At 45.3% G+C, this 14,734-nt stretch overlaps 1 protein-coding gene across 2 annotated transcripts in view; it reads right to left on the bottom strand.

Annotated features, from left to right (window-relative positions):
* AK1 (adenylate kinase 1) overlaps positions 1-14,734 on the bottom strand; it is a 131,771-nt gene that overhangs the window by 104,865 nt on the left and 12,172 nt on the right. The window contains exons 2-6 of one of the 2 annotated variants that reach the window (XM_077478710.1): positions 14,249-14,426; positions 10,740-10,898; positions 7,217-7,389; positions 3,134-3,247; positions 587-778 (exon numbers count right to left, since the gene is read on the bottom strand). In XM_077478710.1, the coding sequence (XP_077334836.1) occupies positions 587-778; positions 3,134-3,247; positions 7,217-7,389; positions 10,740-10,898; positions 14,249-14,426 (816 nt within the window). The remainder of the gene's footprint in view (positions 1-586; positions 779-3,133; positions 3,248-7,216; positions 7,390-10,739; positions 10,899-14,248; positions 14,427-14,734) is intronic. The other variant, XM_077478711.1, reaches the window with a different exon arrangement.

Below are 14,734 nucleotides of genomic sequence, written 5' to 3'. Positions count from 1 at the left end.
AAAATCCAAATCCTAATCATACAACAGTATCTCTTGTTCACCCATCTTGTCCACCAGGCTCCTGGCATTGGTAAACATGCCACATAGTTTAGAAGGTCGCATATTATCCTCTTGGGTGTTCTGAGTTTGCAACTAGGACTTGCTACTATACTTACCTTGGGTTTATGTGCTTTGGTCAACCTACCACCAATGCCCCCAATACTACCCTCTGGAATATGTTCCGAGCTGACTATCTCTACCTCTGGACCCCCATCGCCTAGTTTAAAAACCCCTCTAACTTTTTGGCCATCATCATTCCCTGCTGATCTGCACCCTCCTCATTTAGGTGCAGTCTATCCCTTCTCTAGTACTGGTTATTGACTGAGAAGTCGGCCCAGTCCTCCAGGAACCCAAATCCCTCCTTACTACACCAGCTCTTCAGCCACTACTTCCCTAATCTCCCTCTGCCTTTCTGCTGTGGCTCGGTGTACTGGTAGTATTCCTGAGAATCCCCCATGTATGACCAGCTTTATATGGATCCTGTTGGCGTTCTAAGTCTGGAGCACCTTTGAACATACACATATCTGCAGGAACTGATTTCACTTACCCTGGCTATCAGCCCTTTATCCTGGTAATATTTGACAATCAGTGGAAGATTCTGTTTAAAATTCTCCAATCGTCTGTCTATGGCGTGAGCATTATCATCCGGTCGCCCCTGCTGTGCGGAGCGCTTCTCTAAACGCTGTCGTAGTCGCTGGCTGGAACATGCCAAGAAGATCACCAGGTCTGGAGTCCCAATCTGCAGGGAGTGAAATGTTTGCTCAGGCTGTACCTGATCACAGGGACCTTAAATCTGTAGTTTGGTATAAATGACAATGTTATACAATCAACAAAAAGAGCCACACATGTTCACCTTTAAAGTGGTTGTAAACCTCTGAAATGAAACGTGAACAAAGCAAATCCTTCTATAGTGTCTACCTGCCTCTATCCAAAACGACTAGTGTGATTTTTGTCTGCTGCCCCACTTCCTCTGCTATCTATTTTAGTCACTTTTGATTAGGTTATGCTGACTCCGAGGTATCCAGGCGGATGGGGAGGTGAGCTCCAGAACACAGCCTGTGATTGACAGCCTCAGCTGTGTCCATTTCCTCCTCTCAGATCTCCGATTACACACAACTCCTTGCTTTATGCTGTGCAATGTGTGATCAGATCCCCACCCGCCTTCTGACAATCACGAATGCTGTGTAAACTGTAGACATTGAACGGATGTAGCGAAGGGATGGCTGCAGATAAACAGGTACAACTTATGTACAGTGGGGGGAAAAATTATTTGAACCCCTGCAGATTTTGTAAGTTTGCTCACCTAAAAGAAATGTGAGTAAAATAAGGATTTGATCCCCAAGTAAAACATGACTTAGTACGTGGCGGAGAAACCCTAGTTGGTAAGCACAGAGGTAAGACGTTTGTTTCTTCTAGTTGGTGACCAGGTTTGCACACATCTCAGGAGGAATTTTGGTCCACTCTTTTTTATAGATCTTCTCAAAATCCTTAAGGCAGGGATCTCCAAACTACGGCCCTCTAGCTGTTGCGGAACTTCATGTCCCATGGGGCATTGTAAAATGCTGACATTTAGACATGGCTAGGCATGATGGGAATTTTAGTTCCTCAATAACTGGAGGGCTAAGTGTTCTTAGGGTGATAGCGGGTATGTTTCTTCCTTCAAACGCAGCGAGTCCCCTTGCTCATGAAGATACATATACAGTTATTCCAATGAACATCTAAATGATTCAGAGAAGGATTGGGAGAAAGTACTGTATGTTTGGAGGAAGAGAAATGCTGACTATGACCCTAAGAACACCATCCCTACAGCCAAGCACAGAGTGGAAACCTGATGCTTCGGGGCTGCTTCGCTGCTAAAGGAAGAGGCTGACTTTGCCGCATTGAGGGGCCAATGGACAGGGACATTTATTGTAAAATTTTGGATGAAAACCTTCTTTCACACTGAAGATGGGTTGTGGATGGGTCTTCCAGCATGATAATGACCCAAAACATATCACCAAGACAACAAAGGAGTGGCTCAAGAAGGAGCACATTAAGGTCACGGAGTGGCCTAGCCAGTCTCCAAACCTTAATTCTATATAAAATTTAAAAGGGGGAACCTGTGCCTAAAAAAAAAAATGTTGGCATGGGGTTCCCCTCAAAATCCATAACAGACCTAATGGTCTGGTATGGATTGGGGGAGGGGACGACACTTCTTTTTTTTTGGCGTGGGGTTCCCCTAAAATTGGTTCAATAATGTATGTATGGATTGAGGAGGACCCCCGCGCTGTTTTTTGTTTCTCAATTTGTATTGCCGGCAATTGTTTTTTTTACATTTAGCTGTCAGCAGGGAACTCAGCTGACAGATGATGAGTCTGAATCTGAATAGAATATGAAGCTAAAAAAATGCTTCTAGTTTACAATAGTGTGCATGGACACATAGGATAACACAATTTGCTTCCAAGGGCAGAAGAAAATGCTCAAACTAGCTGCTAGGAGCTTAAAAATAAGCTAGCCACTGAAATTGATAGGGCCCCCTGCAGGGTTAAGTCATAATGCACTAGTATGCACCGCATACTAGCACATTATGACAGACTTGCCTGTAAAGCAGATTCCTCCTGTGCATCGCTGCCACCGATCTCTGACACTGCCATCTTCACTCGGCCTTCCTTCTGGGTTTGGGGGTCCTGGCACAGTATGCTGTCCATTTAAAGCGCATGGGCTGGTGACATCACCAGCAGCACCGCTTGTGAATATCACCTTAACAGTGCAAGTTTAGGAGATATTTACTGTATCTACAGGTATGCCTTATTATAGGCTTACCTGTAGATACAAGTTAAAAAGTAGAGTTTACCTCCACTTTAAACACGGTGTGAAAATTTGTATGTCAAAAGCACTATGCCTGACATCACGACAACAAAAGGATCCCTGTGATCATATGACCAGGAAAAATAGTCACTGCTGATCACAAAGACCAAAGGATCAAAGAGAACACATGATTAGGAACAATACTGGCTGCCAATGATCACCACGGCCAAAAGATCACCTGACCAGAAACCACTCATAATGGCCAGACTTGTTTCAACTGACTAGGATTCAGATGTGTTAAGAGTACCTGTTCCTCAAATGTGAAGGCCTGGCCAATGTCCCTGGGAAACCCATCAACTACAAATCCACAAGAATCCCGCTGATTGATAAACTGCTGTTTCAGCTCCTCAATTGTTGTTTCCTGTATAAAATAAGACAGAAGACAATTGTGTTAGGAGGTAATGAGAATACATGAAACCCATTATTATTGAGCTTATGATCTACCAAAACCCCCAGATCCTTCTGCACCATTGATTCCCTCAGTTGTACTCCCCCTAGTATGTATGATGCATGCATATTCTTAGCCCCCAAGTGCATAACTTTACATTCATAAACATTAAAACTCATTTGCCACATAGTTGCCCAATTAAAGAGAGCATTGAGGGTGGGCTTGTAAGCTGAAGACGTGTAAGGACGTTATTCCACCGCATAGCTTGGTGTCATCTGCAAACACTGAAATTGTACTTTTAATCCCAGACCCTATATCATTTATAAAAGGTATTAAAAAGTAACAACCCCAATACTGAACCTTGGGGTACACTACTGATAACCTTGGACCATGCAGAGTAAGAATCATTAACCACTACTCTCTGAATTCTGTCTTTTAGCCAGTTTTCTATCCATTTACAGACTACGTTTCTCAAGTCTGCAGACTTTACCTTACACATGAGCCATGTGTGGGGAACTGTGTCAAACACTTTTGCAAAATTCAAGTATACCACGTCCACAGCCACCCCTCTGTCCAAGGTTTTACTTACCTCCTCATAAAAAGAAATCAGGTTTGTCTTTAATGAATAACTGTTGCTGAAAATATTTTTTCCCTGCACGAACTCATCTATGTGGTCTTTTATTAAACTCTCCAGTATCTTCCCTACTATAGAAGTTATACTAACAGGTCTATAATTACTTGGTAACAACTTTGATCCCTTTTTTAAATATAGGCACCACAATGGGCCTGGGCCAATCCAGTGGTACTATTCCAGTCATTAAAGAGTCACTAATAATTTGAAACAATGGCCTTGAAATGAAACTGGAATAAAATCGGTGTATGCCATCTGGTGCAGGTGCTTTATCCACCTTTAATTTGGCTAAAATGTTTTGGACCATATCACTTTTGAGCCATTGTGGATCATTTTGGGCAGCGTCAATACTATCCCCATTATGGACATGAGCTCCTCCATGCTCCTTTGTATACACAGAGCTCAAGAAAGTATTTAATAAATTTGCCTTCTCTTTGTCCCCAGTCGTCCACTCCAGATTATTTTGTAAAGGGCTGTAACCTGGGGGAGGAATTATTCCACACTAAGGCTTGTTCACACTAGAAACTGCGTGATTCACATGCAGTTCTTGCATTACTTTTGGAAATGCACTGCAACTGGATTACATGGTACTTTTGTACCATGCAATCCAGTGTGAGCAAACACACTGGCATTTGGGCCTTTGTTTGGGGTGTCATTAACTTTGCTCTGACACTCGCTGCAAATCGCAAGGGCTGAGTGCGGGGGGGGCCGCAGAAGGCTGAGTGCGGGGGGGGGGACCGCGGAAGGCTGAGTGCGGGGGGGGACCGCGGAAGGCTGAGTGCGAGGGGGACCGCGGAAGGCTGAGTGCGGGGGGGTACCGCGGAAGGCTGAGTGCGGGGGGTACCACGGAAGGCTGAGTGCAGGGGGGTACCGCGGAAGGCTGAGTGCGGGGGGGGGTACCGCGGAAGGCTGAGTGCAGGGGGTACCGTGGAAGGCTGAGTGCAGGGGGGTACCGCGGAAGGCTGAATGCGGGGGAGACCGCAGAGGGCTGAGTGCAGGGGGAGGACCGCAGAGGGCTGAGTACGGGGGGCAACGGAGGGCTGAGTGTGGGGGGGGGGGCTGCGGAAGGCTGAGTGTGGGGGGACCGCGGAGGGCTGAGTGCGGGGGGGAGGGGCGCGGAGGGCTGAGTGCGGGGGGGGCGCAGAAGGCTGAGTGAGGGGGGACCCGCGGAAGGGTGAGTACGGGGGGACCGCAGAGGGCTGAGTACGGGGGGCCATGGAGGACTGAGTGTGGGGGGGATCGCAGAGGGCTGAGTGCGGGGGGGGGGGGGGGACCGTGAAGGGCTGAGTGCGGGGGGGGGCCGAGTGCGGGGGGAGGACCATGGAGGACTGAGTGTGGGGGGAGGACCGCGGAGGGCTGAGTGCGGGTGGACCACGAAGGGGAGAATGCAGACCTGGGGGGTTTGTTTGCCGCATCCCCCCCAAAAAATTTAGCACCAACCGCCACTGATAGAGAAAAAAACATTTTTAGCATCCAATTGGATGAAAAATGTATGCATGCAAGAGCAGTTTATGACAAAACTAATTACAATTTATATTTATTTCCTCTTTTATCAGATTTGTATGGACAACAACAAGGTTTTCCTATGTATTGATTTTCATTATGCTTTTCCTAGTCTCTGCTATGTGGAGCTGAGAGGCTGTAATATTCCCTGTATGCCTGCAGGGGGTGTGATGATTCTTTGCCGACACAGACACTCATACATTACTTCCACTACACTGGCTAACTGACAGACATTAAGTATGTATTAGGGCGCAGGTGTTGAATAAGCTTTCTGCGGTGTGAGGGGGCCCCTTGAGTGAATGGAATGAAAACTACGGTTATAAAAGGATTTTCTTATTTTTTTAAGGAGAAAGAGATTCTTAAATGTAATGCTGAACTCTAGACAGAAATTCAAAGTTTCAGTCCTGATCCCAGAGCTCAGCAGGGAAGACTTTCACAGAAAGAGTAGACAGTTGCCATTGTTTTCTTAAATCATAATGACATCAGGCTATTTGGTTCCTAGGTTTACATTCATGTGATACAGGAATACGTTCTGGTAGCGCACAATAAACGCTCATTCCTTTTTGCAGGGGCACAATGGAACCATTAATTGTTAATCGCACCCCAATGCACCTTGCTGAAGTGTGAGAAGTCATGCGACAAAATGCGAGTAACATAAGTTTTGGTGGGGCGTGATTATGAAAAAAGGGTGGATGTAAACCAGGGGTCTCAATCTGGCGGCCCTCCAGCTGTTGCGAAACTACAAGTCCCATCATGCCTCTGCCTATGGGAAGTTATGCTTGTAACTGTCAGCCTTGCAATGCCTCATGGGACTTGTAGTTTCGCAACAGCTGGAGGGCCGCCAGTTTGAGACCCCTGATGTAAACCCTTCCATATACTCAGTGCAGTGACTGGCCTCAGGAGATGCACAGGGATGAAACAAAGCATCCTTCATAAGTTGTACCTGTTTATCTACAGGTGTCTGTCCCCTACATCCATTCACAGTGTAGAATTTACCCAGGATTTCTCATCTCTGAAAAGTAGGGGTCAGGGAGCTGAAGTTACATCAGTGAGTTGAGCTCTGAGAGATGATTGGAGGGAAGGGACTTTTCTCTTGGTCTCAGGAAAACTTGTCAGATGCAGTGGCAGCTGGTGCTCCATTTGTAGGGTGGCAAACAAACCACCCGCCACCCCCCTCCGGTTGGTCGTCTGTCTGCCCACCTGCATCTCCTCAACAGCCAATATGGTTGTTTCTGCTTTCAGCCAGTCAGGTCTCAGGATCGGCTTCCTCATAAGCCTGGGAGGATAATCAGGAAGACAGTAGCGAATATTAATTCGCTATTGTCAACAACTGGGTGGGCTCAGGGCACAGTGCTCTGCGCTACGAGCCCACCCTTTTTGAAGCCAATTAGAGCCTACAGCTCTAATCACATGCTTCAGAAAAAAAAAAAAACGTTGGGAATGCATGCGCCCGGCATCCTGCATGTAGATTAGAGGCCAGACGCATGGATTAGTGGGGCGACACCCCGGTACTCCATATGGACGGGCCGTCACTGGTCAGATGTGACTCATGATAGCAGAGGAACAAAAGCAACAGACCAAAATGACTTAGTGCTCTGGAGTGAGACAATTACTCTCTATAGAGGCCTATGCTTTGTTCATATTTCATGTATGAGCTTTACAACAACTTTAAGCCCCATAGGAAGATAATTGAAATGCCTGGGCAGCTGTGCAACAACGTATGTGCACTGCCACATCGCACAAATGTGAAACTTGCATTACATACAAATAATATTATAGAAGTTATATCAGAAACAGCAGGCACCTACCTGAGGGGCAAGCTCCCCCTTAGAAATAATCTGAGCTATCAGCTCCCACTTGCGGTCACTGCTGGCATGGTGAATAAGCTGCTTGCGTAGAATATCCCCCACGGATATGCAGACAAATCCAAAATGAGACGCCATCTTTGTACTCTGAGTCCCTTTACCACTGCCTGGACCACCTGTGATACAGGAAGACATGCAAATCAGGATGGAGGGAAGGGTACAGGACAGGAATAACTTACTACAACCAATCACATTTCATGCTGTCATCAGTTTATGGCAAAAGGAAAAAAAAGTGTTGCTTGCGATATTGTCTCCGTGTATTTTTTATTTCTATTTATTAGAGATGGTATACAGCATTGGTAAAGCAACATGTAAAGTTGGGTTAGTAGACAGCTCTTCCTTATTCTTTAATGTTATTGACTGGTCAGGAAACAGGCCAGACCTAAACCCCAATGAAAAAGAGAGACCAAAAAACAAACAAGTACCCATAGAATCTATAATGAAGTATCATATTATTACACCAGACCAACCTAAAAATGTAGTACATTCTATACCAAAATATTGATATTTTTGTAAATAAAATCATGTATAATTCCTGTTAGAATAGATGTATTTTTTTTTTTTTTTTTTTTTAAACAGATAAAGTTTTATTTAGAAAAATAAAAGGTACAAACAAACATAGCATTGACAGAATGTTAGGTACAGATCTTGCACATTGTTACTTGTCACATCATTATCATAGATACAAGAATAGGCCTAGTGTAGTCAGGGTTCAAACAGATAAGAGTATAGCAACATAGGATCTTATAATAAAGAGCAGGAGTAATTGCATTGCATGTAAGCGATTATCCCACAATCACCTCGCCTCCCCAATTCAGTAGGAAAGAGGAGGAGGGGGGGGGGGGGCGGCTGGTGGGGAATGGGGGGGGAGAGGGGGCAAGGAAAAAGGGAGGGATTAGGGGTGGGGGGGGGGGAGAAGAAGGCCAAGGATCACTTAGCACACTTCCTAGTCAATTAATATTATGTGGTCCAGCTAGGTCATCCACAGGCATCGACCCAGTTTGACCACATTTCTTCGTATTTCGCCGGGCAGTTTCTACATTCATAGGTAATTTTATAAAGTGGTAAGACCTTGTTTATAGTGTTTTGCCATGAGGTTCTCGTAGGGAGCTCTGTTACCCTCCATCTCAGGAGGATTTCTCTCCTCGCATAAAAGAGGGTGAAAGTCGCACACAATTTAGTGTATCTATTTCCCTCTATATCGTCCAGGTAGCTAAGTAGGAAAAGGAGGGGGTCTGGCGATATTGTGACTCCTGTGATTTCTGTCAATACGTCCGCCACTGAAAGGAGCTCGGGAGGTCATATGTCCATCTCAGTTCCTGGAAAGTCATAATCTTACCTTTTGGCATTACGTGCTTCCGGGTGAGAATTCCCCGCTTAGCCCAAATCGTTGGGTCAGGTACTGTGTTCAGTTGGGGAAGAAGAGGGTTACCCCAGAGTGGAGTGTGGGGGGGAGACAACTACGGGTCTGCCCCTGGATGCCCTGGAGCATTGCCACACCCTTATGGTGGTCTTCATAGGTCCTGTCACGGAGGGGTGATCCTTACAGCCCCTAAAGCCAAGGTTGGAGAGAGCCGCGTATGAGCCTAGGATTGCGGCCTTGAGAGTGACAGCCGGGTTCTGTTTAGGTTGGGAGAACCACCACCTGACTGTCACTAGGAGCGCCACCCAATAATATATAAGAAAATTTGGAAGGGCCAGGCCCCCACTGGATATGGTGAGATAGAGGGTACATCTTGCTCTCCGAGGGGGTCGAGCCGCCCAGATTAAATTGGTCACTATACTGTCTAGTTTCCAGAAGAAGGATAGGGGTGGGGGTTTGTCTAAAAAAGTACAGCAGCTTGGACAGGTATATCATTTTGATTAAGTTTCCCCTGCGCACTGGTGTGAGAGGGGGAGATTGGGCCAGGAGGTGCAACGCTTGGTCAGGTTTTCCAAGACCGGAAGGACATTCCTAGCCAAGTAGCCTTCCATTGTGGGACTCGCCTTTACTCCTAGGTATACGAACTCATCAACCCAACGTAAAGGTGTGCATGAGCCCACACAGGGCAGAGACGGATGAAGCTGAAACAGGACCGACTTGTCCCAGTTAATACAGACCCCTGAATAGCGGCTGAAGGTATCAAACTGGGACAAGGCAGCCCTTAAAGAGGTAGAGGCGTCTGCCAAATATAGTAGGAAATCGTCCACATATAGAGACAGTTTCTCCTCTAGCGGCCCTTCCCTTATGCTTTTAATTCCAGAATCCTTCCTAATATGGGCCGCCAGTGGCTCCAGGACCAGAACAAATAATACCGGGGATAACGGACATCCCTGCTGAGTTCCCCTCCCGAGAGAGAAGGGACCTGACAGGGTCCCATTAGTGTGGATGCGGGCCCTAGGGTGTGCGTAAAGCATCTGTAGCCATAACAAAAATTGAGGGCCGAAGCAAAATATAGAAAGGACCGTCCATAGGTAGCCCCACTAGACCGAGTCAAAAGCCTTCTCAACGTCGAGTGAGGCCACCACTCCGGGACTGTCAGGATCCGCAGCCGCTATGTGGGTGTGGAGCCGCTGGATATTTATATCAGTGCCGCGCCCCGGCATGAAGCCTGTTTGGTTCGGGTGGACCAGGGCTGTGATGACAGTGTTCAAGCAGATGGCAAGGACCTTCGCAAGTATTTTGGTGTCAACATTGAGGAGGGATATGGGGAGAAATGAGCAACATAGGGTAGGGACTTTGCCCGGTTTGGGGATAACCACTATCACTGCATCACTCATTGAGTCCGGGAGGGCTCCAGACTTCAATGCTTGAGACAGGGTCGATTGCAATATGGGGGCAAGGTCTTCTATGCAAGTCTTGTAGAATTCCATCGGGAACCTATCCGGGCCCGGTGTCTTGCCTGCCTGCATCTTTTTAAACTCTTTCTGTATCTCTTCTATTTGAATGGGGGCATCTAGTTTGTTTGCGGAGATAGTAGTGAGGACGGGGATATAGATTTCATTTTAAATAGTATTAAATAGTTTCAAATAATATTAAATAGTATATTAAATAATACATATACATAGTATTACATATAAATAAAAAGAAATAGTATTCAGCATTAAATTCAGGATAAAACAATATATGTGTCATGATGAGTCAATAAAAATATAACTCCAAATTAGACAAATCCTACATAGGCATCCCAAATTTTGGCCACTGGTTTATAGCATGTAATGTTTTATTACACTGGAAGACCCCAGAGTGTAACAAGAATCTGTACAGACATTGTGACCATCTGTTGTATGCATTTGAAATACATCTTTGCTCCTAGCCTGTAGCTTTGTATAAATAAGGGAACGTACTGTATATAGGGTGTTATAGGGGCTGGGACAAACAAAGATGCTGTATGAGGAATAAGAAATAAAAGACAAATCCCTATAAATTGACTGCACTGAGTCAATCGGGCCAGTACCAAAACAGCCACCGAAAGAAACAACTCACCAATGACAAAAATGATTTTGGGCCTCTCCCTATTTGGATCAAACACGTCATATTCCTGAATAAGCCCAGAAGATTCGGTCATATCGGAATCACTGTCGATGGAGAACTGAGATTGGATGGGGGGAAGACACTCATAGCGGCGCATATGTTGGGATCCCTCTGGAAAGATAAACATGTAAAATAGTAATTATTACAAAATGAATGATATTTATTGCTAGCTATAGTAAAAATAGTAAACTAGCGACAATATACAGACAACTGTGGCCACATACCTATACTCTCTGACATAGCTTTATTGTGATGTGCGCTGCAGAGAGCTCTCTTATGATGCTTACATTCTGACTGTGCTATGTGTTTGAACTGTCTACCCCATCCTCCAGGTCGTTTATGAACAAATTAAATAGGATTGGTCTGGTCTGGAAGCTGATAGAGACATCCCTAAAAAGACTTGCAGCTGTAATTGCAGCAAAAGGTGGTTCTACAAAGTATTGACCCAGGGGGGCTGAATACAAATGCACACCACACTTTTCACATATTTATTTGTAAAAAAAAATTGAAAAACGTTTATCATTTTTCTTCCACTTCACAATTTTGTGCCACTTTGTGTTGGTCTATCACATAAAATCCCAAGATAAGACATTTATGTTTTTTGTTGTAACATGACAAAATGTGGAAAATTTCAAGGGGTATGAATATTTTTTCAAGGCACTGTACCTACCCTTCTCCTTCCCTTATCACCACACCACTCACAGCATCAAGAGGGTTGTTCCTATTTTGACTGAAACATCAAGTCCTATGAGTTTTACTTACAGATTTTATTCCTACCAAAAATGATTCGTACCTAATGGACTTACGAACTCTACACCATTTCATGAACGCATACACATTTGCTAGTTCCTTAACCACTTGCTTACTGGGCACTTAAACCCCCCTCAGTCCCAGACCAATTTTCAGCTTTCAGCGCTGATGCACTTTGAGTGACAATTACGCGGTCATACAACACTGTACCCAAATGAATTTTTTATCATTTTTTTCCCACAAATAGAGCTTTCTTTTGGTGGTATTTAGTTACAGCTCGGAGTTTTATTTTTTGCTAAACAAACAAAAAAAGATGCAAAAAAAAAAAAAAAAAAAATCATGTTTTAATAGTTTGTTATAAAATTTTGCAAACGGGTCATTTTTCTCCTTCATTGAAGTGCGCTGATTAGGCGGCACTGATAGGCTGCATTGGTGGGCACTGATGGGCTGCATTGGTGGGCACTGATGGGCTGCATTGGTGGGCACTGATGGGCTGCATTGGTGGGCACTGATAGGCTGCACTGGTGGGCACTGATAGGCATAGTTAAGGCGGCACTAATAGGCACAGATAAGGCGGCACCGATGGGCACAGATAAGGCGGCACTGATGGGCAAAGATGGGCACAGATAAGATGGCACGGATGGGTGGCACGGATAAGTGGCACGGATGGGTGGCACGGATGGGCACTGATAGGTACCACAGATAGATGGGACTGATGGGCACTGATAGGTGGCACTGATAGGTGGCTCTGATAGGTGGCACTGCTGGGCACTGATGGGCGGCACTGCTGGGCACTGATGGGCGGCACTGCTGGGCACTGATGGGCGGCACTGGGGTGCAGCACCTGAGGCAGATTTTGGGTGGCACTGTGGGTGGCACTGCTGGGTGGCACTGTGGGTGGCACTGTGGGCACTGCTGGGTGGCACTGTGGGCACTGCTGGGTGGCACTGTGGGCACTATGGGCACTGCTGGGTGGCACTGACAGGGGGGCACTTACTTTATTTCAGGATGGCACTGCGGGTGGCAGGTGGGCACTGGCAGGGGGCAGGTGTCCTTTTAAATTGCTGGCCGTGATCGGGGGCGCGCAGGCCGCTCGTAACCGGGACTACGTCAATAGACGTAGTCCCGAAAATGTGGGTCCGCGCTATTGCCGTCATTTTGCAATAGCGCGGATCCCAAGTGGTTAACAAACTATGACCAGGCAATCCTACCCTATCATTGCAGCTGAAAATGTCTAAATCATTCTTTACACCAAATGAGATCTTACAAACTTGGAGTTCCTCTTTAGAATTTCCACCATTTACACACATTATTCACAAAATAACCTTGTTACATAAATATAGATACGGTGCGCTAAAAGGTATGTATAATGCCCCGTACACACGATCGGAATTTCCCGCCAGCAAAAGTCCGATGAGAGCTTTTGGTCAGAAAATGCGATTGTGTGTATGCTCCATCAGACTTTTGCTGAATTTCGGCCAGCAAATGGTTGAGAGCATGTTCTCAATTTTTCGGTCGGAAAAAGGTCCGATCGGAAGTTCCAACTGGAAATTCCGATCGTCTGTACAAATTCCAACACGCAAAGTTCCTACGCATGCTCAAACAATTTGACGCCTGCTCGGAGGCATTGAACGTAATTTTCTGGGCTGTGTTGTACGTCACCGCCTTCTTGACAGTCGAAAGTTCAGAGAACTTTTGTGTGACCGTGTGTATGCAAGACAGCTTGAGCGAAATCCCGTCGGAATTCCCGTTGGAAAAACCATCAGAGCTTTTTCCGACAGGACATGCTCAGGCAACGCCTCCACCAGAGTTGACCGAACACACTGTAGCAGGCAATTATATGGTCTCGGCTGGCTCCGGGCCGAGCGTCACAGCCATATTTTTTGCTGGCAACCTTTTCTATTTATTGGCAAGAGAAAACTGCCTGTTTTTTACTGGCTGCCAGTAAAAATACTGATGGTTGGCAACGCTGCTATACTGGTGTATACCAATGATGGTATCGGGATGACGCGGGCATCCTCCCCAGTGCATAAGATGCCTGCCGTGCCATCCTGACCCCTTCCCAACGCGTATCGATGCAGGGGTTACGCATCTACTTTGGGGGAAATAATTTTGGACGGTGGACCTGTCATCATTGACATATTTGGACACTGCACAGAAGCACTTTAATATATTATTGTTTTTTTTTATATATTTTTTTATTTTGTGCTCTGTAATACACAGTTATGCACTAGGCACTTTAACTATATTATCCATAGCATGATATACAGTATGTGTATTAACATTTATAATTCACTGGTTTAATATTTACTTAATTTTGAGATCAATTATTCACTGTGCACTTCCTATACATTTTAGCGCAGAATATATATATATTTACAATTGTCTTTGCACGATATATGTGACGTGCGTAACGCTAGCAGCTTTAAGTTATTTTATTTACATTTTAGCATCTAGGAATTGGTGGCTCGCAGGATTGTCCTTCTCTTCTTTTTTAACCTTGTTACATAGTCCGGTTGAAAAAAAGACACAAGTCCATCCAGTTCAGCTCCTTGTGTGAAAACCTCTTCTAGCACATAAACACATTAGACACAGGGACAGGTATTGTTGAATCAGGTGCACCATGGAGGTCATAGGTTTAGCAGAAGTTGTCACCTCCTCTACCTCATTATCTACACCAGTGAATCCTTTGCCATGTTGCCAATACTCACCGGATTTGTGTGTGTTCTTCTTTCCCTGGCCTCCATTGATCGGAGGTAATGTGCGACTCAGGAATGTGTCCCACTGCACCTTTTCAGGTCCTCCTAAATCTCGAACCTTTTGCAGACACAACTCTAGGTAATTAATGGGGTCTTCAGGTCGATAGTACATAAGGCCTGTAAGCAGGCTCTGAGGAGAAGATATAAAATACGTTACAGATATATCACAAATGATTTTACTGTTTGATGTTATCATTGCAGTGGAAAAACAAAGAGCTTTTTATTTTTAGCTCCAAACACCTTTGCTGTATCGAAAATGCTTGACTTTGCCAGCCATTACATTGTTCTGTGTCTATATACGGCCAACAAAGCCCAGGACAAATATTGTAATATGTTGTAACGGTTGCACTAATACACTCTACCGAAATGCGTTAATTTGTGACCTCTTTTACCTTTTAGGTCTAGGTTTCAGGTACATTTTGCGGTGCATTTTTCACT

Source organism: Lithobates pipiens, unplaced genomic scaffold (genome assembly GCF_037356315.1).
Source record: "Lithobates pipiens isolate NorthernLeopardFrog02 unplaced genomic scaffold, aLitPip1_a1.2 Scaffold_1, whole genome shotgun sequence".
NCBI classification, from domain to species: Eukaryota; Metazoa; Chordata; class Amphibia; order Anura; family Ranidae; genus Lithobates; species Lithobates pipiens.
This window is presented reverse-complemented; position numbering and strand designations above follow the sequence as displayed.